At 44.0% G+C, this 27,500-nt stretch overlaps 1 protein-coding gene across 1 annotated transcript in view; it reads left to right on the top strand.

The window, feature by feature from the left end:
* The window catches only part of ptprua (protein tyrosine phosphatase receptor type Ua), a 221,445-nt gene that overhangs the window by 95,110 nt on the left and 98,835 nt on the right, over nucleotides 1-27,500 (top strand). Inside the window, exon 4 of the mRNA XM_048229546.1 lies at nucleotides 14,612-14,883. Within this exon, the coding sequence (XP_048085503.1) occupies nucleotides 14,612-14,883 (272 nt within the window). The remainder of the gene's footprint in view (nucleotides 1-14,611; nucleotides 14,884-27,500) is intronic.

A 27,500-nucleotide genomic window follows, 5' to 3' on the forward strand; every position in this document is an offset into this window, starting at 1 on the left:
TGAAAGTTAATATAACCCCCCAACCCTTCCACCACTGTCATCCACAGAATTTATCGCGGTCAGAGATCTCATGTGCTTGACTGTGTCTGAATTATTGATATATAGTTCAGGAAACATCTAGAGTAAAACCTGAAGTAGTGTTCCACTTATCTTCCTCCTCTGGCCAATAGCCTGTCAGCTCCTGCTCTCTCTGTGGCTGTATTGGTAAAGCCTTGCAACATGTTCAGGTCCCTTTCCTATGAACCCCAGGGGAAATCCATCAGAACTCGACGGACAATGGGGTATCTAGCTTTCTAATATCTATGGTTTTGATGCCATGTGCCTTTGTTGTGGCCTAAATCCCACCTTCAACTCTTGTGCCACTCCCTGTTTTTTCCCGTTCATCAGTCTGCTTGCGGTGCGTTCATGTGCATGGGAAAAACATTTTTTTTCCAGTGATAACATCATCATTCACGTCACTTCATATTGGAATAAGAGGTGGGAAACTGGGGAAAGATTTTGGAGTTGCCCAGTTAGGGGCTCGTCGTCACTTTTGTCATCATGTTGTAGTTCATTTTTAGCCATTGTGGACTTTCATGTACAACAGTTTTAATGTGAACTTGGGAATTTGCTGTTTTTGTCACTTGAAAGTTGCATGTCCTTCTTTCACAAGCGTCTTATACCATGTCTTTAAGCAAATACAGTTGTTTATTTCAGATTAGTGAGCATATGCTTTAACCTTTGTTGTGGCATCTATGTTTTCCACACATTCCAACGGCAAAACACATGAACACTCACAGTGAGAAAATCAGCGTAATCACGGGGGGTGGTCCCTGATATTCCCAGATGGCATGAACGCACCATTATTATCTATTGATTTATTCTCGCCCAATGATCTGACCTCCTAGTATTTAAGTTCAGTTTATTTTCTGTTCTTTGTCAGATTGTATCTGATTGGTTTGGAGAACTTTGTGTCTGTTGGATATTCTGCCTGTTTCTGCTTGGATTTTGTATGTTGCCTGTTTTGGATACTCAGCCTGGATCTTTTGTGTTTGGCCCTTTCTGGAACTTTTGCGTTTGACCTCGTCCCTTTGGATTGTATCTCTTGTGCTTTGCCTCTTTTGTTAGCTGCTTGTAAAAATAAAACTGAACTACGCAAAGTTTCTGGTCTGCATTTGGGTCTTTGCCTACAAGCCCAGCCCTAAAAAAGTTTATATTCAATCAGCATTTTAGTGATATTCTGCCTAAAGGATATTTATGTTTTTTTTTTGTTTGTTTTTTTTTTGGCTAGAGAAGTATGAGACGGATTGCCATGAGCATTGTTTGTTGAGAGACTTGGCAGTATTTGCTAAGTAAGGCACTATTGATCTCTGGTGCCCTAAAACCCCTCACCCACCTATTCATCTCAGCATGTGTCTGTATGGGCTTTTGCAGACTCACCTCTGTGTGTACAGTGTATGTGTGTGTGTGTGTGTGTGTGTGTGTGTGTGTGTGTGTGTGTGTGTGTGTGTGTGTGTGTGTGTGTGTGTGTGTGTGTGTGTGACTGTAGGAATATGTGTGTGTATTTGAACAACACATTCCTTCAGAGGACTCTGAAAGATGATAAGGCTTTTCGTCTTAGCCTTTGAGATCACAGAAGCTCAGAATTCTCTCTTTCTCTCTCTCCATTTTCTCTGTCTCTCTCTCTCTCTCTCTCTCCATCTCTCCCTTTTCTCCCCTACCCCTGAAATTTCACCATCATGTCTAAAGAGTCTTTGAGAAGCCACTACACTCTATGGTCATAAAGACATCATTAGACAAAGACAAAGCACCCCCCACACACACACACACACACACACACACACACACACACCACACCACACACACCCCCACACACACACACACACACACACACACACACACACACACAATCCCTGTGAGAATCCCCAAGGATCATCCAACTCACTGATGGAGCGTTTGCCCTCTCACTGTCTGTGGAAAGTAGAAAACTGGAGATGGGATGGTGCTGTGTTGTGGTGTGGTGTGTTGTGGTGTATGGACCAGCGGGCATTACAGATTGTTTCTTTCCTGTGTGTTGTTAGGGTAACATTAGCACTGTGGCATTACAGAGTGTCTCTTTCCTGTGTGGTGTTAGGGTAGCGTTAGCACTGTGGCATTACAGAGTGTCTCTTTCCTGTGTGGTGTTAGGGTAGCGTTAGCACTGTGGCATTACAGAGTGTCTCTTTCCTGTGTGGTGTTAGGGTAGCGTTAGCACTGTGGCGCTGCTCTGTAAATGGCAAAATCTGCATCATCGCTTGTATAAATACCAACACAGACCAGCAGGAATGCGTCAAACTGCTGAATAGCACAGAACTCTCAAGGATAAAGGAAAAAGGGAGAGAGAGAGAGGCAGAGATCATTCGATATCACAGAACTGAAAGAGGTGGAGAGATGTATAGAAAAGGCATGGAGAGTGTGAGAGAGAGAGAGAGTTAGAGAGAGTTCCGGAATTCTAAGACTAGGATCAAGGGCAAAATGAGCTCCTGAAAAACGTCTGATATTGGACCAAAAATTACTCAGTTTATTTAAACACATTTCTTCAGTATCTTTTCAAAGATATAAAACATAATATTATCACTTTTTTATTTTAAAAACAATACGAATTTGCTAAAGAGGACTACTTAAAGAAACTGACATCTTCATCAGGGGGAAGGCTCACGGTCTGCAAAGATGAAACCCTTGATACTGATGACCCAGATCTCATCCCATATTATACTAAAGGCACAGTATTAATTCAAGGAAACGAAGAAAACCTCCTATCTTTCGAAAAAACCTTTCCCTCACTCAGATACCAAATTGAAAAGGAAAACAGTCCCGACACTGCTAAAATTCTGGACTTCGATGTGTAGGAGCCTGAACTGCTGCCCCCTACACATATTACAGCCTCTCCATTGCTACCTAGTAACAGGCAACTAGCAGAAAGCCTTGCTCAGCTAGAAGTGGACTACACAGAGTTCAAGGAACAAATGCGAGTCCAGATAGGAAGCAGCAGCACTTTCCAACAGCTAAGAGAGGAGATGCAAAACCTGAAGAAAGAAAGCACAAACACCATCACTGAGCTCAGAGAGCTACTCAAGCAGGTACAGGGCGAAAACTACAGTCTCTGTGCACAGATGGCAAAAATAAAAGACGACAGTGTAAGCAGAGAGAGGGCCCTCACAACTACAGCATCTAAAGGACCAGCTCTTGAACCCCTCCCAGCCCCCTCCTCAGCATCAACCCAGCCAGTCCTCTCCCCCCTCACGACTCACCACACCATCCTGCCCTGTCAAACACCCCTCCCCTCAACCCACGCCATCCTCTGCCCTGGACCTTGGTTTAAACAAGCAGGAAGTACTGTACACAGCCAATAAATCATCGTCCTCATGGATTCCAACAGGCGGTTCCTGGATCTACAGCGGCTATTCCCTGTGCACAAGGCGACAGTCAGGCCCTGCAGTACCACACAACATGCACAGCAGCTCCTGAGGAAGGAACTTCTTGGAGACCCCCAGTGTATCATCATACACACTGGCACAAATGATCTCCATTCATTGAAGGGTGGCACAGCTGAAGCCATAAAGAGAGTGGCAGAAAGAGCAAGCAGGGAGTTTCCTAGGTCACGCATTGTGATGTCAACATTGCTTCCACGTCATGACACAGCCCCGCATCTCATCAACGGGATCAACGCTGAAGTCAGCAGGAGGTGTGCCACCCTGCCCAACGTATACCTGGCACATAACCCTACCATCAGCCTTCATGATATGTACGATGGAGTACATCACAAGAATGGCGCGCGATCTTTTGCAAAGATCCTCAAAGATGCTGCCCTAGGCCGTAACCCCACTACACCCAGCTTCACACCTTTTTGACATTTTTGTCATTTTCTTGTTTAGATTTCTGTTTCATAATGGTCCAATCAGATTGTTTACATGTATTCATTTGTTATTAGTTGCTGGAACATTCAGGGTCTTTACTCATCAACCTTTGGTCTGAAGAGTGTGGACCCTGAATTCTTGAAATGTTTCCTAAATGTTGATATTCTCATATTAACTGAAACATGGTGTGGTAGTGACACGCCAACTGGCTGTCCCTCGGGTTATGGGGAAATAATAATACCCTCCCACAAAGTGAAAACTGTAAGACGTGGTCGAGATTCAGGAGGACTTTTGGTGTGGTTTAGGGAGAGTCTTGCCAAACACATATCAGTCATCACAACAGGAAAATCTCACTGCTGGATTGATAATAAGACTGGCATATCAAAACAAAACACATACCTATGCGCAGCATATGCCCCCCCAGCAGACTCTCCTTATTTTAATGAGGAGCTTATCCACACAATTCAAACTGAAACAAGCCATTTCCAAGCCCAAGACAATGTGCTATTGTGTGGCGATTTTAATGCAAGGACAGGAAATATGCCTGACCAAACCGACCCACAAGGCAATAGCCATGTGTTTGGTAGAATCACCCCATATACCACACCATACCTCAACCAAAGAAACAACCTAGACCTTGTTGTAAACAAAAGTGGTAGAGAGTTAGTGCATCTCTGTCAAGCCTTAGGCCTGTATATACTTAATGACAGGACAAAAGGGGACTCTTTAGGGAGGTTCACATGTTGTTCATCTCTTGGAAGCAGTGTAGTTGACTTTGCAATCACTGACATGGACCCCTCCTCCTTCAATGCATTCACTGTCAGGCAGCAAACTGCTCTTTCTGACCATAATCAAACTAATGTCTTTCTGAAAATGATTTCTGAATCCAGAAACACAAACACAGAGTCCAATAAGCTGTATAAACTTAATTTGACCTACAGATGGACTCCAAACAGCTCAGAAAAATTTACACAGGCACTAAACTCACCTGAATTAGCTGAACATATTACTAATTTTACTAATAAAAAGTTCACTAACAATGCAACTGGTATAAATATGGCTGTGAAAGAGCTGAACATGATCTTCCAACAGTACTGAACTAGTAAGGAAAATCCAACAGAAAAAGAAAAATCAAGATCATGATTGGTTTGACTCTGAATGCCTGACTGTATTCGAAAACAGTTGAGACCTCTGTCAAACCTAAAACACCATCAGCCTGAAAACACAGCCCTTAGAATTAAATATTGTGAAACATTGAAAAACTTCAAACACACAATTAACAGAAAACAAATAAAGCATGCTAACCAAATTCTACACCAAATTGAAGACTCCATTAACAACAACCAGTTCTGGGAGATATGGAATAATTTGAGCACAACCAAATCACAAGAATCGGCCCTACCTATTCAAAATGAAACAACATGGATTGAGTACTTCAAAAATCTGTACAGTGAAATACCATCTGGACAGTTAAACCCAAATCAGAACCATATAAAGAAAATCTACAAAATTTAGAATCTATTATTAAAAACAATCAAAACCCCCTTGATTACCCCATCTCAATAGAAGAATTGGCACAAAATCTTAAATCACTAAAACCCAAAAGGCATGTGGTCCTGACAGCATCAGAACTGAGATGCTAAAATACAGCACCCCCTCATTACAAAAAGCTGTGCTCAAACTGTTCAATCTTGTCCTTAGTTCTGGCTATTTTCCTGACACCTGGAATCAAGGGATTATTACCCCAATCTATAAAAGTGGTGACAAATTGGACCCAAATAACTACAGAGGTATCTGTGTGAACAGTAATCTGGGGAAGGTATTTAATTGTATTTTGAATGACAGGATTCAAACCTTCCTTAATGAACACAATACCCTTCAAATGTACTGTACCCTTCAAATTGGATTTCTTAAAAATTTCCGCACAACAGATCACATTTACACCCTGCACACCCTAATCAATAAACATGTAAAAGACAAAAAAAATGGAAAGATATTTGCTTGCTTTGTAGACTTCAAACAAGCATTCGACTCGATTTGGCATGACGGATTATACTACCAACTTTTGCAAAATGGTGTAGGGGGTAAAAATTTCGATTGAATTAAATCAATGTACTCAAATTGTAAATGCAGTATAAAAATTGGACAAAAACGAACAGATTTTTTCACACAAAATAGAGGAGTGAGGCAGGGCTGTAGTCTGAGTCCAACATTATTCAATATTTACATCAACGAATTAGCGGTGCAGTTGGAACAGTCTACAGCCCCTGGACTCAGACTCCAAGAAACAGAGGTCAAATTCCTGCTTTTTGCCGATGACTTGGTTCTTCTATTACCCCTCACAACAGGGACTGCAACAGCTCCTAGATCTGCTGGAGCAGTACTGTCAGTCATGGGCGCTGACAGTAAATCCAACGAAGACCAAAGTTATGATCTTCCAAAAAAAGCCCAGGTGTCAGGAACACAGATACAGGTTCAGCCTAGGTAGCACCGTCCTAGAGCACACAATGCAGTACCCTTACCTTGGTCTAGTAATTACTGCATCAGGAAGTTTCAGTATGGCAGTAAATGCACTAAAAGAAAAAGCCTGAAGGGCATTCTACGCAATAAAGAAAATTTCACAAAATAAACATCCCAATTACAATCTGGTGCAAAATATTTGACAGCATAATCCTGCCTATTTAGCTATATGGAAGGCAAGGTTTGGGGTCCACTCAGCATGCACTACTACACAAAGTGGGACAAGCATCAATGAAGCCCTACATGCAGAATTCTGCCAATCAATGCTAAAAGTTCAATCAAAACACCCAACAATGCATGTAGGGCAGAATTAGGTCGTTTTCCATTGGCATTACCTATTCAGAAAAAGATCCTTAAAATTCTGGATGCACCTGAACAGCAGTCCTAAGAACTCACTCCATTTTGAGGCATTGAAAACCAGGAGATGAACCCTGAAAAGTGTCCTCTGAGCCAGCTGGTACTGAAGTTAACTAACTCAATAACAACAATTAATAAAAATCAAGCTCAGTCCAGCGCTGCTTCCCAAACATCAATTAGAGTCAACAACATAATGAATCAAGCAAAAGAAGAATATTTAGAGCATTGGACAAACCAAACTACCAACCAAAGTAGAATGAATTCCTATCTGATCCTAAAAAGAGAATATGAATTGGCAGAGTATCTAAGCTCTGTCAGAATCTGAAAACAGAGGGCATATCTGACCAAGTATGGAGGCTTAGTGACCACAACCTAGCAATAGAAACAGACAGACACAGAAAAACCTGGCTGCCAAGAGAACAAAAGGATATGTGTGGTCACTGTCAGGCAGAGAAGGTTGAGACAGAGGAGCACTTTCTTCTTCACTGTGAAAAATTTGACATGTTCAGACAGACCTTTATCATAAACTTACAGCAAACCATACCAAATTTTATATACATTGAAGGCAATGATAAAATGGCCATACTTCTTGGTGAAGGGCCCTCTGCTGCCCTGGCAATATGTCTTAAAATGTCACAACCTGAGGGACATGACTTAAAGTAAACCTAGTGTCAAACAGACACATATGCACACAAGCATATGTTCTCACATGTGCACACACACACACACACACACACACACACACACACACACACACACACACTCTCTCTCTCTCTCTCTCTCTCTCTCTCTCACACACACACACACACACACACACACACACACCTCTCATTCTCTCACACACACACACACACACCTACCTATCATTCTACTACTGTCTATTTGTGCTCACATGTTTCTACATTGTATGCTGTATCTCTGTCTTCTTTTCCTTGTGATACTACTGTGTTATTTGTAACACTAGCTTTGGCAACACTGTACCAAACAGTCATGCTAATAAAGCCCCTTTGAATTTGAATTTGAGAGAGAGAGAGATGACAAATGAGTTCTCACATTTTCCCTACCAGTCGACCGCTACTGCCCTTAAGATGTCGTCTGGTGTGAATCTAGTGGTGTATGGGAACACATCAACAGTATATGAATACATGAGTGGAAGTGATGTGAGTGCGAAGACAGGATTTTAGGGGAAATACTTCCTGCCTTCAGAAGAAAGACATATTGAAGAGGGAGTGTGTGTGGCCCTCTACACACAATGCCTCAGGCCAGTCAGCTGTGAGTGTGTGCGGGCATATTTATTAAGCAGATAGCCCGCATGCTAACTGTCATTTAGAGGAGACTGAACGCATCGATTTGAGACATTGATTCAGATGACGCATGTGTCTCTGTCTTTATATTTTTTCCCTGTGTCTGATCCCTCTCCCTCCTTCTCTCTCTCTCCCTCCTTCTCTCCTTCCTTCTCTCTCTTTCTCTCCTCCTGTATTCTCTCTCCCTCCTTTATTCTCTCTCCCTCCATCATTCTCTCTCTCTCCCTCTCTCGTGTCTCTGTGCCCTCCCTTGCTCACCAGAGGGAGAATGGTATTATTGATGATTGTAGAGGTGGAAAAGCTTAAAGGAGGATAACAAGAGAATATGAAGATAAAGGCTTCCTCTGCCTCCACCGTATCACACTGCCCTCCTTCACATACCACTCCTCCTTTTCTTTCCTCCCCCTCTCTCTCCACCTCTCTCTGCCTTACTGTATGTCTCTCGTTCCCTATGTTTCTCTCTCTGCATACACGGCACATGATGCACATGTCTGTCTGTTACTCTGTGTCTGTGCTTGTTCTTCTGAATCTCTTTCTTTTTCAGCCCATTCCCTCCTTTATCTATCTCTGTTTCTCTCTCTCATCCCCATGTTTCTCCCTCTCTTCTTCTCTTCCTCCCTCTCTTCCTCTCTCCCTCCCTCTCTTCCTCCCTCTCTTCCTCCCTCTCTTCCTCTCTCTATCTCTCTATCTCTGTCTGTTTCTGTCCCTGTCCCTCCTTCTCTCTCTCTCTCTCTCTCTCTCTCTCTCTCTCTCTCTCTCTCTCTCTCTCTACCTCTACCTCTTTGCCTCTCTCTCTGTTTCTCTCTTGCCTTTCCCTCCCTACTCTCACTGTACTCTGTACTATTTGTTTCATCTTTATCTTTTCACTTCTCTCCATCTCTGTCTTTCTCTCCCTCCACCCATCTTCCTCTCTGTCTCAGTCGTTCGTTCTCTGGCCGTTCTGGGTTTTCCTGTATGGACAGAACCCATTTGCTTTTTCTGTGTCTGTGTTTGTACCCATCTATCTTACTGGGTGTCCTCTCTCTCTATCTCTCTCACACACATTTCTCTCTCTCTCACACACACACACACTGATTCACCATCTCTCTCACACCCCCATCTCTCTCTCTCTATCTCTCTTTCACTCCCCATATCTCTCGCTCCCACCTTTCCTCCTTCTATCTCTCCCTGTCTTTCACTCCCCCATCTCCTTCTTTCCCCTACACCTTTCTCTCTCTCTCTCTCTCTCTCTCTCTCTCTCTCTCTCTTGCGTGTGTGTGCTGTGTGTAAAGTCGATAAATCTGGACAGACCTGTGTCACAGGGGTCTGTGCTCCGTGCTCCGATATGAATTCAGCACGCCGCTGCCACCGCCGCTGTACACACACACACACACACACACACACACACACACACACACACACACACACACACACACACACACACACACACACACACACACACATACGCCACATCCCTCCTAATCTCCTAATGTTTGTTCCCTCGTCCTTGGCAGGGTCACGGGGAAAATAGATGTGGCCTTATCTGCTTTTATGGATTTATGGAGAATTTTTCCGCACCGTGTATTTTTAGCAGAGTTTCCTGTCTCCTTTTACCTTCTTTTCCACCCTCTCTCTCTCTCTCTCTCTCTCTCTCTCTCTCTCTTCTTTTTCCTTTCTCTCTCTCTCTCTCTCTTTCTCTGTCCTTTCTCTCTCTCTCTCTCTCTCTCTCTCGGCCTTTACTTTCTTTGTCTCTTCTTTTTTTATATGCCAGAGGGGCTAACAAAGATTGGCATTCAGATCCAGTTAACGTCCACATCACGGAGTTATTATTATCATTAGCCTTGCCTTAATTAAAGCATAAATCAGTTTGATTGCATTCATTAAACGTGTTTCCCCAAGAGTCCTGAGACTCGGAGAAACACACACCCCACCCGTTACCTTCTCCTCCCATAGGTGCTATGAGGTGGAAGAATGATGGCCTGAAATGTTTCAAAAATTGAATTTATGAAACCGATCTGGAGGTCATCTTCATTCTGGCCTCAAGCACACATGTGTATTGACCTGGTGCCACCACTAGATGGTGTCTCCTGTGGACGTGAATCATCTTGGTCAGACTACAAACAGCCTCCCATAAGGCATGAAGATCTTGATGGGCAATCTGCAAGGATATCGCCTCGCCATCTGTGTCTCTGTGGTCTTTAACCAGAAGTGTGTTAAACGATATTGGTAGCCCAGTGTGCCAGATATACACACACGTACTCACACTCACTCACACACACACACACACCACGGTTGTTTGGCAGGAGAGGACTTGTCACGGTCGCCTCGGGTGTATATCAAGTTACTACCCCCCGGGGGCCCACTCCTATTGCCACCTTGTGGGGCAAAAACTGAATTTGGCCCCAATCCCCCAATAGCTTACTCCTGCCTCAGGGAGTCTCTCTCTTCCACTGGTGTGTGTGTGTGTCTGTGTCTGTGTGTGTGTGTGTGTGTGTGTGTGTGTGTGTGTGTGTGTGTGGCGAATGGACAATCCAAGAAGTGTACTGACTGAGATACTCACACAATGATATGACCCAGATATGGAGCCTCATATGTTATCCCCATGTCAACTTCCTGGGTGGGCGTCCAGGGAGAAGTTCCACCAGAGTGGGAGAGCAAAACATTCAAGTGTGTGTCAAAGATATGGCACAGTCCTATTTTACACTCCCTTTCGCCAGCAGTGGAGAGGCTGTCAGAAATGGAAAATGGGTGCCATCACCAATTAGGACCTTGGTTCACATCTGCTGATATTGGTCTCCCAGTGACTAAGCCTGGCAGGCAGAGAGAGAGAGAGAGAGAGAGAGGGAGAGAGCGCTTAGTTGAGCTCCAGGGTTTGTTGTGGTGGATGTGTGCTCCATACAAATGTGACGTGACTAGCGGGATATGAGCTAGCATTAGGGCTATTTTAAGCCGGACTTACCGGGGGCTGTGGGACATATTTGAATGATTGACAAAACTACATTTTGAAGAAAGAAAAAAAAAGTTGGAAATCATGCCAGTGCACTTTGTAATAGCGGCCTCGTTCCACATGGCTACATAATAATACATGTGTGTGTGTGTCTGTCTGTGTGTGTGTGTGTGTGTGTGTGTGTGTGTGTGTGTGTGTGTGTGAGAGAGAGAGAGAGAGAAACAGACAGACACCAGACAGAGATTTAATCCATATCTGTGTGTGTTGGTTTCTGTGGAGAATAAAACGATCCCTCTCGTTCACAAATTCAAACCCCACAGAGAGTCTTGTTTACTCTATGCCACCAGGGAAATGGAGGAGAGAGGAAACAACATCTCCTCTAAATTTAGCTATTTCTATCGGTTTGATTATTTCCTAGCTGCACAACCTCAATTAAAAAGCTCTTCACACATCACCTATTCCTCTGGGTATTGTTTTGTTTGTGTGTGTGTTTGTGTGTATGTGTGTGTTTGTGTGTGTGTGTGTGTGTGTGTGTGTGAGTATGTGGGTGTGACGTGTGTGTGTGTGTGTGTGTGTGTGTGTGTGTGTGTGTTTGTTTACGTACACATGGTTAGTCATGGCCGTCACTCATATGAGAATGACGGTACAGTATCCTCTTGGAAACTTAGGTTGATGTCTCAGCGCAGGACTTACTTATGCTCTTATGACTTGGTGTGTGTGTGCTTGTGTATATGTGATGTCCACTGGCTGCAATTCTGTATGGCAGCTGGGAGTGACTCTGTGCGTATGGCTTGTCAGTGTTTGTGTGTGTGTGTGTGTGTGGGGGGGTTTGGGAGCTAGTTTGCGTGTCTGTGTGTGTGTGTGTGTCTGTGTCTGTGAATATGGGTATACTGTATGTGACACATACATAGTGCTGACAGAAGCGTTTGAGTTGGGTTCCCTAAGGCATTGTGTTAATAACTGTACCTGCCAATGCAGAGGGAGGGGCTGCTGGGAAGGTCACCATAATTTATTTTACTGTGTGTGTGTGTGCGTGCGTGCGTGTGTTTGGTTTATCTTCATGGGTGTAGTGTTCAGTGTGTATGTGTGTGTGAGAGAGAGGACAGTAGAAGTAGTAGAGATAATGAAGCAACACGTCACGTAGTTGCTACGGGCAAGTTGTCTCTGTGTGTGTGTCTGTGTGTGTGTGTGTGTTTGTTCATCTGCATATGTCTTCCCCAAAAAGTGTTATTGTGTGTATGTGTGTGTGTGAGAGAGAGAGAGACATAGATGATCAAGTATGCGTCACTGCGCTGGTTGCTTGGAGCATGTGTGTGTATATGTGTGTAAATCATTTTGTGTGTGTGCGTGTGTCTCCCTCTCCACTTGATTTTAACTACTCTCCCAGCTGTCATTACCGCCTAATAACCATGTCACTGTGATTAATGACAAGCCCCTATCAGGGCAAAAGCACAAGCACAGTTGCTCTGATCACACCCCCTGTAGACTACACTACCCACAATGCACCCCACCCCTCTCCACAAAATTACACGGCAAAACATCTGGCTCCCTCTCTCAGGGGCGCCCTGCATTAGAAACAATTGCTTCCCCATCTGGACTGAGGCGCGTAAGTGATTGGCCTCTTAGATCTGGGAGTCACAGAGGGGATTGGCTCTGCAGCGTGATCAATAGCTGACTCAGTCGAGACCAGGCGCATTAAGGAGGCTTTAGGCATTTGCCGCACTGTGTCCTAATGGCTGGTTTATGTATATGCAAAGATACACTGTGTTCTAATGACTGGGTTATGTGCAAATATACACTGTGTTCTAATGACTGGGTTATGTGCAAATATACACTGTGTTCTAATGACTGGGTTATGTGCATGTATACACTGTTCTAATGACTGAGTTATGTATGTAATTACTGTGTTCTAATGACTGGGTTATGTATTTATGCATGTATACAGTGTCTTCTAATGACTGGGTTATGTATATGCATGTATACAGTGTGTTCTAATGACTGGGTTATGCATGTATACAGTGTGTTCTAATGACTGGGTTATGTATTTATGCATGTATACAGTGTGTTCTAAAGACTAGGTTATGTATATGCATGTAGACAGTACCCATAGGCCAAAGTGGCTTTTACCTTTAATTGAGATGGAAGTAGGATTGGGCCCTAGTCCTCATCTAGTCTTTTCCAACATTGGTGGTGGTTTGCATTCCTCCAGGCGTTTTTGGAATCCCTTTGGCAAATCACAGCACAAAGCTCTTGTTGTGTCTCGTTTGTTTATATGTTTTTTTGCTTGTTTTTGTTTTTGGGCTTAATTCTCTTTTTTATTGCGCGCCATTCTCTCTCTTCACTCTTTCTAGCAGACCCCTTCTCATCCCTGTGTTGTGTTGGGTTGGTGCTTGAGACTGTAGAGGCTCACAGCCGAAAGGAGCACAGCGCTCTCAGAGTGGCACTCAGACACGTAAACACGTCCAGGGAGAGAGACATGTTATGGGGGGCAAGACGCTGATCACACACACACACACACACACACACACACACACACACACACACAGAGGCAGACACGTACACAAACAAACACTCAAACAGATTCCCTCAAGATATGTGTCAAGTGTCAAGTCAGAATGTTTGTGTTGCTGCCATACCTTTACCTTTGTAGATAAACACACACACACACACACACATGCACACACACACACACACACACACACAATCACACACACACACACACACACACACAATTAAAGACATACACACACACATATACATACACACACAAAGATCATGTTAATACCTGCAGTTTCTCCTTTAGACTGCTTCAGAACACCAAGGCCACTTCAGAAGCAACACACACACACACAACACACACACACACACACACACACACACACACACACACACACACACACACACACACACACACAGACACACACACACAGACACAGAGACACACACAAACAAACACACACAACCAAAGCGTGGGGCCACATCCGTCAGCCTGATTTCTCCCAGTGGGCGGTTTGGTTCTCCCTGGCAGGGTCAGAGGTCGTTCACCAAGTTCAGAAGCCGTTTGGCAGGGGTGGCTACCCCAGAGAGAGGGGGGTCCACTCAGGCAGATGGGCGTCTTGACAGCGAGCGTCTTGTTGAGCACGGCAGCCTGCTGACCCCCGTCTGTTCTGTTTCTCTCTCTCTCTCCCTTTCTCTCTCTCTCTTTCTCTCTCCCCCTCTCTCTCTCTCTATGGCTCTGTCATCCCTCTCTCTTCCTCTTCTCTTATAAATGTTGTTTTTTTCAGAGTCAAATATTCTTTTATTACCTTGAATGTCTAGATACAGTGTTGGCAAAACACAGAACTTTATCTCTCTCTCTCTCTTCTCTCTATCCCTCTATCTCTCTATCTCTCTTTTCAGTTCACTCAATACTACTCTTTATTTCTACCTCTGATTTCTATGATCTCTATCTGTATCTATGGTTTCAATTGGGATTGTTCACTCTGATTTGCTGTCATGTATGTAAGGCACACTGAAGTACTTCTATGTGTGAAATGTGCTACTGTATATAAATAATCTTGCCTTGCCTTGCCTTGCCTGTCTCTTCCTGGTGACTAAAGGAGTTCTCTCTCTCTCTATTCTGACCTCAGGCTCCTTCATGATGGTGAACTCTTCCCAGCATGCCGCGGGGCACCGGGCCCACCTGCTGCTGCGCTCCCTGAGCGAGAATGACACGCACTGCGTGCAGTTCAGCTATTTCCTGTACAGCCGCGACGGCCACAGCCCCGGAACGCTGCGTGTCTTTGTGCGCGTCAACGGCGGGCCCCTGGGCAATCCCGTGTGGAACGTGACCGGCTCGCACGGACGCAAGTGGCACCAGGTGGAACTGGCCGTCAGCACTTTCTGGCCCAGCGAGTATCAGGTGAGCACGCACACACACATGCATATGCACACACACATGCATATGCATATGGACACACATGCATACACACACGCACACAAGCACATACACATGCACATGCACATGCACACACACACACACACACACACACACACACACACACACATACACACACACATCCATATGAACACACATGCATACGCACACACATGCATACGCACATGCACACAAGCACATACACATACACATACTGTACACATGCACATACACACACACACACACACACACACACACACACACATGCATATGGACACACATGCATACGCACACGCACACAAGCACATACACACGCACACACACACACGCACATATTCACACACACACACACACACACACACACACACACACACAGAGACATACACATGCGCACACATGTGCATACGCACGCACACTTGCACACACACACAAATTGGAAATACACAGAAAGCCTTGCAGACATACATGGACATGTAAATATTGTAGATAAAAGTGCTAATAATTCACCATCTAGGTTAAATTACAGGCATAAACCGTTATTCAAACCCACTTGTATGGGAATATGTGTGTATTTGTATAGGCATAATGTGGCCACTTGCTTCAATACACAACCACAACCACGTAGCGCAGCACAAAGAAAAATGCTCCTCACAAACTAACATGAACAAACAACCACACACACACACACACACACACACACACACACACACACACACACACACACACACACACACACATGATGGGAGCTCTCTGAAGCCCTCTTTGGTTTGTTTGTGCTCTCATACAGTATATGCCATAATAAAGGAGTGGACTCAGGAGCCTAGCGAGATTTAATAGAAATGAGATCCTTGCAGCCTGATTCATATCTACAACATGATGTTTACTGCAATTAAGACCAAGCTGCTAGCCGTCCAGGGATCATGTTCAATACCCGCTATAAATCACACCAATTCTTCCATCCAGTTGTGTTATCGGATTTTCACAAAATGGCCATTTCAAAGTCCTCCTACCCCTGAAAATAATTCTATTGGCAAACACTTATAGGCACTTTTCTCTGGGGGACCAAGGAGACCAATAATAACGACTCTTGCGTGCCAGGCATCTCACCACCTATTCACACACACACACACACACACACACACACACACACACACACACACACACACATGTACACGTGCGGCACCTGTTAAACAAATTGGTGTCAACTCCCAGTTAGCGTAGCAGGCGTCGGAGGCCATCACTGCGCGGGTTTTTCTTAATGATGCTCGCCTGGCCCCCATGTCACCTCGTTAGAGCCTGTGATTTATCTCTGGGTGCAGTCGCTCATTTGCCCTGGCCAAAAAGAAAAGAGAGAAAAGGAGCGAGGGAGTGAGTGAACGAGTGAACAGAGGAGTGAGGAGCTAGAGCGAACGAAGGGATGGGCGGAGCCATCTGTCCGGGGGGGCTGCCCACACCATCAATCACATCATCACGGCCCACTTGGCGGCTGACCCCCCGCTGGCTGGCTACTGCGCCTGTGGCCGGCTGGGCACCTGTTTCGGTAACCTTGGCCCGTGCAGGGAGCCGCTCTGGATCAATCAAGAGGAGCTTAATGAGATTACAGGGTCCGCGGATGGATCAATGTGGACGAGACGCCACCACCACCACAGCCACCGCCGCAGTCTCACCAGGAAAAGGAGGGAGGACTTTTTTCTTTCCTTTCTTCTCTCTTCCTCCTCTTCATCTCCCTCTTTATCTCTCTCTCTCCATCTCTCTTTCTCCAAGATCAGCTCCTCCTCTTTGGGATCAATGTAGATGAACCACAGCTTCTTCAGCACTCATCCTTTTCTCACACTCTTTCTACCCTCCTCTCTCTCTCTATTTCTCTCTCTTTCTCTTGCACTCTTTCTCTCTCCTGCTGTCCTCTGCATCCCACTGTGTGTCTGATGGAGATTTTCCACCTCCCCTCCTCCTCCTCCTCTGTCCTGGCAGCTGCAGTAGATGGCCGGTGGTGGCCTGTCTGTTTCATGCCTGTGTGTAGAATCGCTCCATAAACCGCTCAGGGACCGTCAGGTGGGGTTATGGGATATGACCAACTGACTGGTGCGTTCGTGCGTGCGTGCGTGCGTATGTGCGTGCTTGTGTGTGTGTGTGTAAAAGTTGTGTACTTCATTGTAGGGTCATGGGGCTTGGGAGTTTAAGGACGGTTTATAATTCACGACCCCATAACTATCACAAGGGCTCTTTAGATCTCATGCTGGAAATGACTGAGGTGCTGCATGGCTGGGTTTGGGAGAGAGAGATAGAGAAAGGGGGGAGAGAGAGAGAGAGAGAGAGAGAGAGAGAGAGAGAGAGAGAGAGAGAGGAGAGAGAGAAAGAGAGAGAGAATATGAGTGAGAGACCAAGGGTGAGGGAGTGTAAGAGAGAATGGGAGAGAGAAAGGGATCATTTGAGTGTGTGTGTGTGTGTGTGTGTATGTGAGAGAGAGTGTGTGTGTGTGTGTGTGTGTGTGTGTATGTATGTGTGAGAGAGAGAGTGTGTGTGTGTGTGACGTTGAGCAAGGGGCTGCAGAGACGGAGGGCAGATTGCTTTGTTTGTCCAGTGGAGGCGGCGGGGCCAGCCGTAGGTAATGAGGCAGGTAAGTGGAGCAGATGAGTGTGGAGAGGGTGGTTTAGAGCACCGCACCTCCCCACAGGGAGAGTCTTCTCTGGGCACATCGCCGCCTGAGGGGGCCCCGGGGTCTACGCTGGGGATGGGGCTCTCTGCCATCAGTCTTTATTTAGTCTCTCACTCTCTCTCCCTCTCTCACTCTCACTCTCTCTCCCTCTCCCTCTCTTTTACCTTGTATCTGCACATGTATAAAGCGCTTTGGATTGCCCAAAGTTGCGCTATGTAAATGAACTTGCCTTGACTATCCCTGTTGTTGTCCCTGTCTCTGTCTCTCTGTCTGTCTGTCTGCCTGCCTGCCTGCCTGCCTGTCTGTCTGTCTGTCTGTCTGTCTGTCTGTCTGTCTGCCTGTCTGTCTGTCTGTCTGTCTGTCTGCCTCTCTAATTCTCTGTGTTTATCTCATTGTCTCGTTCGTCTGCTGTCTGGCTGCTATCTGCTTGATCTCTTATTGTGTTTACTCTTCGTCTCCCGTCCCTCTCTCCACAGTCCCTGTAATTGAATTCAAGTGTGATCAGTTCGGCCCCGCAGGCTTATTGGCATGACAGAAATAGCATTTATTGTATTGCAATAGGAAATCCCTCTATTAAAGACTTACCATAGAACTAAATCCACATTCTACATGGTTTAGTATTTGTCTGTCCATCATTCTCTCTCCATCTCCCTCTCAATCTCTTTCTTTTTATCTCTTTTTTGGCTCCCAGTTTCCCATGCACTCTCTCATTTCTGTTTCTCTCTCTTTCCCTCTTCTCTCTCTCTCTCCCTCTCCACCTCTCTCTTTCTCTTGTTCTCTCTCTCTTTCTCTTGTTCTCTCTCTCTCTTTCTCTTGTTCCCTCTCTTATTGTCTGTTGTGGCTGGGGGAGCGTTGCATCCCCACAGGCGCTGCTCTCATGTGCTCGTGCTGATAAGGATCAGCGCTCTCCCAGCGCCACGCAGCGCAGCCAACAGAGGCCGTCCGCAGAGCCGAAAGCAGAAAGTTAATTAAAGTAATGTGCAATCTGTAGCTTATCATTTTCAACAATACACATCACGCTGTTGTAGCACCATTTTTCCTCAAAAACGTCAAGAATCTTCATCGATTTATAAAAATGAAACACCATTAGGATATCAACATCTACATCCTGCTCAACTTCCCTTTTACGACTAACATATTTCGCCATCTTTGCTTGCCCAAGCAGAAAGTTTAGGAGCTGACACTTGAAGCGATGCTTTTGTACATATTTAAAACCAAAAATGAAAAGTGTCATCAAAACAGCAAAAAGAGGTCTGAGCCTCCGGCAGTGCATAAAGGCATGGAATACAGTTTCCCTTACAGAACAAAAAGGGCACCCCTGATCAACCATTGGATTTAAAACAGAAATAAAAGCATTCACTGCTATTGCACCATGCAGAATACGCCATTGTAGATCGCCAGCTTTTTTAGTTAATGGTGACTTGTACAACGCTCGCCATTGTGGTTTGACATAATTTTCAACCTGCAAAACTTCACGCCAGGGTGTATCCACCCTCTTGTCCAGAGACCTTTTATTTAGGGAGAGAACACACAGTTTATACACTGATTTACTAGTTGCAGCTGTAGGACCCAGGAAAACTAAACCATCTGGGAGTAAGTAGCAACCAGTGCAACCTGTTAAATCTGGAAGTAGAGTAAATCTGGGAAAGGGGTCATGGCAGTCAGGACTACACTCCTCCCCAAAATAATCTCCAAGCAATTGCATCTCCTCCCCAGTTAGGAGAGACCGCCATTTCCCAAGTAGCTGCTTCCTAATGGACTTCACACCTAAGTGTTGAGCTAAAGTATGGCTATTACTGAAATCAGGACCAGCCAACTAGATCCCCAAGGGTTGTAACTCCAGAGCTGATAAGCTTAAAAGTAGGTTCCAGGGACAAATCCTGACTCACATCAAGAACAGAACCATGAATCAGAGGCTCCTTTAACAACCAGAATAATGAGCTTGTCTGTCGTGGGCGTTGTATTATAAACAGAGACCAGACTTTAAACAGATTCTTATAAAATGCAGGAAGCAAATTAAGATTGATTCTATTTGGATTAAACCAGAACAAAGACCTATCTAAGCCCAACCCTTCAAAAAGTTGTAAAATACAACAGATTGCAGCTTTCCAGCTTGAGTGTAGTGATCCTGTGAGAAAACGCTGTACAAACTGCAGACGGAAGGCAGCAGTTCGACTCTGTAGATGAATAAGTCCATGTCCACCATCCTCCTTAGGCAGATATAAAACACTCTGAGGTACCCAGTGTAGATTGTCCCAGAAAAAATCAACCAGGACTGACTGAATCTTCGGTAGCAGGTTTGAAGGAGGATCCACACAAAGCTACAACCGATGCCAAAGAGAGGATGCAACCAGGTTGTTAATAATAAGAACACTCTGTGCAAGTAATACTGAAAAGAAATTTCCATTTCTCTAGGCGACCTTTTTAACTTTTTTTCAATTACCCCATCAAAATTCTTTTGAATAAAAAAATATCATCACCTAAGAAAACACCCAGGTATTTAAACCCACCCTATTCCAAACTAAGCCATCAGGCAGACCAGGTTCGCCAATCACCCAACTCCCAACCAGCAAGGCTATGCTTTTTGACCAGTTTACCTTTGCTGAAGAAACAACCTTAAATTCATTGCAAATTTTTAAAAGCGTGTCAACATCTCTCTGGCAATTAACAAGGACAGCCACATTGTCAGCATAAGCTGACAATTTAAAAACATCATCACAGTTAGGGATTTTCACTCCAACAATCTCCTTCCTCAACCTTACAAGGAAAGGTTCAATAGCCAGACTATACAGCATGCCCGACAAGGGACATCCTTGGTGGACACCTCTGTATACCTTAAAAGGAGCGCACAAGTCACCATTAACCTTGAGAATACTTTCAATGTCACAATACAATGCTTTGATCATTCGAATAAAATTGAGGCTGAAACCACAGGCTGACAAAGTATTCCACAAATAATTATGCTCAACCCTATCAAATGCCTTTTCTTGGTCAATTGAAACCACACCAAAATCCAGATTGAAGTATTTGCCAATATAGAAGACATCTCTAATGAAGGAAACATTGTTATGAATCAATCTGCCTGGCACACACAGTAGGTCTGGTCAGGGTGGATTACCTGCTCCAAAACCTCCCAAGTCTATTTGCTAAAACTTTTGACAGCAGTTTGTATTCAGAGCAGAGGGACTGACACCGCCTCCAGGACCCTATATCTGTCAGGTCTCCCTTTTTGGCAATAAAGTGAGCACTGCTCTCACGGGCAGCTCAGTGGCAGCACCCCCTCTGGTGATGCTGTCTCTCAGAACAGCAAGCACATCTGTGCCCAACTCTGGCCAAAAGGACTTATAAAAGTCTACTGGCAGGCCATCCACCCCAGGTGCTTTGCCACTCTCCATACTCTGGAGGGCTCTCTCCAGCTCCTCTAGGGTCAACACCCTTCCAAGGGCTGTGTTTGCCTCTTCAGATACCTTAGGTAGGTCACAAAGAAAAGCCTTGTCAGTCGCCTGATCTTGTGGATTTTCACTCTTATAAAGCTCCTTATAAAAATTGACTGCTCTATTGTGTATATCCGGAGAATTAGAAAGGATTCTCCCATCTTCAGACCTCAAAGCATGTATGAACTTCCTCTGGCCATTCTTTACCTCCAAGTTAAAAAAGAATTTTGATGGTACATCCATCAGCTCCACACTCTGGAAGCGGGACCTGACCAGAGCTACTTGTGCCCTCAACTCTAAAAAGTCAGCCAATGTTTTCTTTTTTGAGTTAAGAATTTCAGTGGGTGCCTGATCACCCATTTGTTCTGCCAGATTTTGAAGTTTATTTCTTCTTCTATTTTTTTCATTGAGAGTGTTATGCTCTTTGTGACATTGGCTGTATACTCCTGGCAGAGTTGTTTTATTTGTACCTTGGCACAATCCCACCATTGCTGCAAAGACTTATAATAGGATTTTGTGGTTCTAAATTCCCCCAAAAAAAGGAAGACTTCACTAAAATGGCCATCAGCCAACAAATTGGTATTAAAGTGCCAGTAGGCACTTTTTGGTTTTACAAATTCTAGAAATAAAGAACAGACAACCAAACTATGGTCAGAAAAGCCAACTGGAATTATTGAACATTTCCTGAATAGACTAAGCTGATGTTTGAAACCATAAAACCTGTCAAGTCTTGCCAGAGACAAACAATTATTAGATGAGTGTACCCAAGTATAATTCTTCTGTCCACCATGAAAGTTCCTCCAAATATCACTAAGATCATTGGACTTCATAATCTCTACAAGCTGTCTATGAGAGGGCATGTGCGGCTCAACATGATTTCTATCGATATTTTGTGCAGTACAATTGAAATCTCCTCCAAGGATAAGAATATCCTCTGAGCAGCAATTACTTATAACATTTCCAATAGTATTTAAAAACAGCATTCTGTCTGTTGCCAGTGTAGGAGCATAAATGCAAATAAACACAAAAAACTGGGCTCTGACCTTTAAAAGTCTTCCCTCTATAACTTCATCAACATCAAAAGTGATGGGAATAAAGGACTTAGAAAACAGAACTGCAACCCCACCACTATTAGAAGTACCATGACTAAGTATGGACAGACCATCAAACTCCTGAGCCCAAGCAGCTGCATTAGACGATCACTGTGCGTTTCTTTGCATAAAGAGAACATCAAACTTATTCTGTCTGATTGTTTCAAAACAGAGAGCCTCTTAATTTTTTCTCTTAAGCCATTTTACATTTAAAGAAACAACAACGAATTCACCAATCATTATAAATAAAAATAAAAAAATAAATAATGACCTATGCAATCAGCCATTCTAGGACACAAGTGGAAAAGGTGTTTAACATTTGTCATCTTTAGCATTCAGTAGAACATTGAGTTTCGTGAGAATCTTTTTTAGACAAAATCCCTCCTGATCGGAGATGCTACCATCACGCATAAATGCTCGTGATTTGCTCATAAACTCTTCAATATCAGGAAAAAAATTGTCTACCCGGACCTTCCTAGAATGTTTTGTATCCTTAAGGAATTTCTTTATATCATCCACTCTATAATTGCGAGTGCGATAGCTGTTTAGTCGCAAGCTGCAGGTTACACTACAGTCAGAAAGATCACTTTCACTCTCATTATCAGTCAATTCTATATGAGTGCGGAAACCTCCTCCCCATTAATGGCATCATCATTGCTCTCCAGACAGTTCTGAGAATCAGTGATAGTCTCCCCCAAAAGTGTGGAAAGATCCTCCCCATCAGCAGATCTAACATCGTGATTTTTCCCATGCACTTGGAATGAATTTAACATTATATCAGGAGCTTGGCTCTCCGGCCCACTAGCAGAAGCAGCAGCCTCCCCCTCAGTAGCACCAATGCTATCACTAGGCTCGTTGGTCTCTTTAGACGCTCCCTCTGCCACATCACCCCTAGACTCATTGCTATTTTCATTGTTTCCACTATTATTCGTGTCATCCTTTTTATCAGGACACGCGCGCACGAGATGCCCCAATTGCCCGCAACCAAAACTTCATAACCCTAGTTGTTGCATAAATCGCATAATTAAAGTTATACACAGTCACATTCATTGTCAAGTCCAATTCATCATTGTTATTCAGATATCTGAAACGCCTGAAGGACACTATATGTTTCAACAACGGGGATTTACTGCAGAACGAATTTTTCTTAATTGTTGAGACCACTTTGCCATAAGCGCGACAGTGTTTGTCCTAGAATCTCATCAGAAATGAATGGGGGACATTAGACAAAATGACTTTCTTGGAAGGCGTTAAAGAGGGGGCAACAGAGGTAAAAACGCCATTTGTCACCCACATTCATTCTCCGTCAGCTGATTGGCAAACTCAACTGACTTTAAGAAAAAAGACTATCCAGCGTTGTTCATGCGAGATGCTGAAACGATATTCTCATGACCAACAATTTCTCCGCAGCCAAACTACAATCCTCAACACTGGCTGCCGATGCTGTTTTAACAGCATGACGCCGAGTTAGTTGACCAAAAATCTCTGGCATGATTCCAGCACAAAGACTGGAGGCAGTCACTTTAGGGGAAAAGCCCCTGTTTATTGCCAGAAAACTAAACCAAGCAAATATATTTAGTACTCCAGCAGAAAGTAATAGATAGAAAGAAAGGAAAAACAAATAAAGTGAGAAATAGAGATTTAAACAAAACACTCGTTCGCGGTACAGCGACCGAACCACCATCCACTAAAACAGCCAGGGAAGAGGGGAAACAAAAGAGTGTGTTCTATATGATGGTGTGAGCTCTTTGTGAGTATATGTGTGTGTGTGTGTGTGTGTGTGTGTGTGTGTGTGTGTGTGTGTGTGTGTGTGTGTGTGTGTGTGTGTGTAAGGATCAGTGGATCACCCCCATGGGCCAGTGGGCTGGTATTAGAGTGATACTGGGTTCAGATCAATAAGGAAGCTTCAATAGCAGCTCACTGATAATGCCCAGTAGTGTTATTTTCCCTCTGCACACACACACACATGAACACACACATGCATACACACTATTGCAAAGACCCTCGCTCTCCATTACAGAGAATGTCTGTTCATCTTTCAAACCCACAACCCACAATACATACACACACCCACACACACAACACACACACGCACACACACACACACACACACACACACACACACACACACACACACACACACACACACACACACACACAATCCTCCGTCTTTGAAAAAAAAAGAAACACACTCACTGGCTCTCACTCTCTCCTCCCAAAATCCTGCTGGCTGAAACTGGATTGAAACCCATTCCCTCCCGATCCTCTGATCTCTGCTTATGAGAAGTCTTGGTGCCTTGGCAGCCCCGGCCTGTCTCAGAGCAGCATGGCCACCTGGGTCCAGCACAAAAACCACCACTCGCACTCCTATGATCACCCAGCGTAACGACACTGGCCACTGTTTCTGTTCATATGCCCATGTAAGAAGACTGTTGCAGCACAAACACACACACACACACACACACACACACACACAGACACACACACACACACAACACACACACACACACACACACACACACACACACACACACACACACACACACACACACACACACACACACACACACACACACACACACACACACACAGCCCCAGGTGAGCATAACACTTAATGCTTTACCAGAAATATTTGAAAGCCACATTGTTTGTCATCAACGAGGACTGGCTCAGAAGTGAACAGAGAGAGAGAGAGAGAGATACAGAGAGAGAGATGGGATGAAAAGAGAGATGAGAAGAAAGAGAAAGAGAGAGATGGGAGATCAAGAGAGAGAGAAAGAGAGAGAGAGAGAGATGGACAGAGGAAGCATGAGAGCAAGAGATAATGTCTGTCTGGTAGGGCCACATATGTCCTCCTTTTCATCTGGGATTTTGTTCTGTCCATACTTTCTACATTCCACATTTTTTTATCGGACACTTTTATCTTACATTACAAGCATAGATCACATTCTGTCTATCAGTTCGTGTGCCCCCTATAGAAACTGAACCCATAATCTGGTGTAGCAGGCACATTACTTTACACTACTTTTGTATTAGATTTGGTGACAGTAGGCCTTTATATGCAGAGGTCCCACAATAATCCAGAGAAGAAGAGACAACATTACAGCCCCTTAGATTTATAAGGTTCTATCTGACACATTTGTGAAAATTGAGTTATTGACATATTCTTATTCTGTGACAAATTAAGATGATGAGTGTAAGTGGTTCTGGTAGTTGTATGCATTTTTGGACATTATGTCTAAAGAGGTTTGTTCTGCTTATCAGTATAACTCTATGGAATTCTAAAACTTTGAAGCTCAATAGAACTACGCAGAACATAGATAGACCCTTATAATTCCAAGGGGACAATTAGCCTACAGTATGCCTTTTTAGTCACCTAAACAGTAATGGCAGAGTGTCGCCCCAGTGAGCTTTTCAGATAGCCTGCCATCATTGCAGACCCAAAGTCACGTCATTTGTTATATAAAAAAAGCATCTTACCTTAGGAAGTTACGCACATAGTTATTGCAGACCATTCATGTAACTAAGGAACGAGATAGAACTTCTTTTGAATTATTATGGGGTGAGTGTTGTATTATGCTTTATTATTCCACTGCTTGGTTGAATTTCTCATTGTCCTACGTAATTTAGAATGATAATTTAACCGTATGTTATTTTCACACCTATGAAGTAGATCCATTTTTTGGCCGTATCACACTTGTATATTAATTCGCCGAACTCGTTGTGAAGTTTAAATGAACCGTCACGTTGCATTCGAGCTGTAAAATGCAGACGTTCAGAACATAGTAACATTTTAGCATATGATGGAGGTGGCTTTCAGCTAGATGGATGACAGCAGGCTAGGTAAAATAGCGATGTTTCAAAGCTAAAGGGATACGCCCGTTTGACAATAGGAGAGATAGAACTAACGACTGGCCTTTGGCCGTAGCAACCATCCATTTAGAACTAGTAACGGCAGTTTGTCCTGCAAGTTGAGAAATTAGTTGATACTGTATGTGTCGGAAGAAAGTAGTTCTACAAACAAGACAGTTTTATCGATTAAAACGTTTAAAATGTAACAGGAAACGAACACAACGCAAGTGGCAACAGTGGAATAAGCGGGATAATGGACTCCACGGTGGTCTGTTCACAGAAGTTAATGCACTTACGAGGTTCCGCTTCGCGTCGGGGCCGTTTTACAACCCTGACCGTGCATGAACTTCTGTGAACAGACCACCGTGTCGTCCATTATCCCTTACTTATTACCTGTAGACTGGGGGGGTCAGTGCAGCACATCATTGTTTGTAAAAAGAAGAGGTGATAAATACACAACAGTGCAATAAGAAGCCAGTGTAAAAAGAGCTAGTGTGTTTAAAGTCTTCTTCCTGCCTGCTTACAACCCACTGTTTTAGTGTTAAGTGAGTGAATGAGGACCAGACCACCAGGTATTCAAACAAATGAAATGGCTTTCTGGGGTTTTAATTGTTGCCAAGCTCACAGTGTTGGCTTGAGGCTTCTAATGCTTGAAAGTACATTCAAATAGGAACGATGTAGACAGAGATAAAAATAACATTAATATATCACACATATTTTTTATCCGTAGTTTGAAAATATTGTAACCATACAATGATGCACATGTGACTAATGACTCTTTTTAAACGTATGAGTTATGACACGAGTGCTGTTACAGACAACTCAGCTAGATCAACATGAGGAGCATAACATTCTCTAAATAGCCCGCAAAAATCATGATCTGCATAAACACACATGTAGTAAAAATCCAATATCTTACAACTGCTCATCTGTTGCCGCCTGTGCAGCTGGCCGTATTCTCTCTCTCTCTCTCTCAATTCAAATTCAATTCAAAAATATGTTATTGGCACGACAAATCATATGATGCATTGCCAAAGCCGCTCACAGGAATAGTGATAATTACAAAAAGTAAACAAACAAACATATACAAACATTTACACTTCATCAATACACTGTGTGTGTGTGTGTGTGTGGCGTTGCAGTGGTCACTCCTCCTCTTTCTGTCGCAATAGTGTGCAGCTAGTATTGCACAATCTTCCTCTTCTCCTAATAAATATATAATTTTCTTGTGATCTTCGATCTCAAAGAATTTTGGATATATAGATTGGAATTTTGGATAGAAGTTAGAGCGGATTTCTTTGTAGTTAGGGCAGCAGCTAGCTCTCTCTCTCTCTCTCTCTCTCTCTCTCCTCTCTCTCTCCCTGCCCTGTGTGTCTGCTCTCTGTTGTGCTGTGTGGGGTGGGGTGAGTGAGGTTTGGCACCGCGGGCAGCTTCCAAGCAGCTTTGTGATTCTACAGCGTCGACTCTGCTCCATTGAGTTTTATGAGCTGGCGCTCAGAGCTTTGGGAGGAGGGTGGAGGAGGAGGAGGAGGTGGTCTCTGCCACTATGAAAATGTATGACTTGTCTCC

Source organism: Alosa alosa, chromosome 20 (assembly GCF_017589495.1).
Source record: "Alosa alosa isolate M-15738 ecotype Scorff River chromosome 20, AALO_Geno_1.1, whole genome shotgun sequence".
Lineage (NCBI taxonomy): Eukaryota > Metazoa > Chordata > Actinopteri > Clupeiformes > Clupeidae > Alosa > Alosa alosa.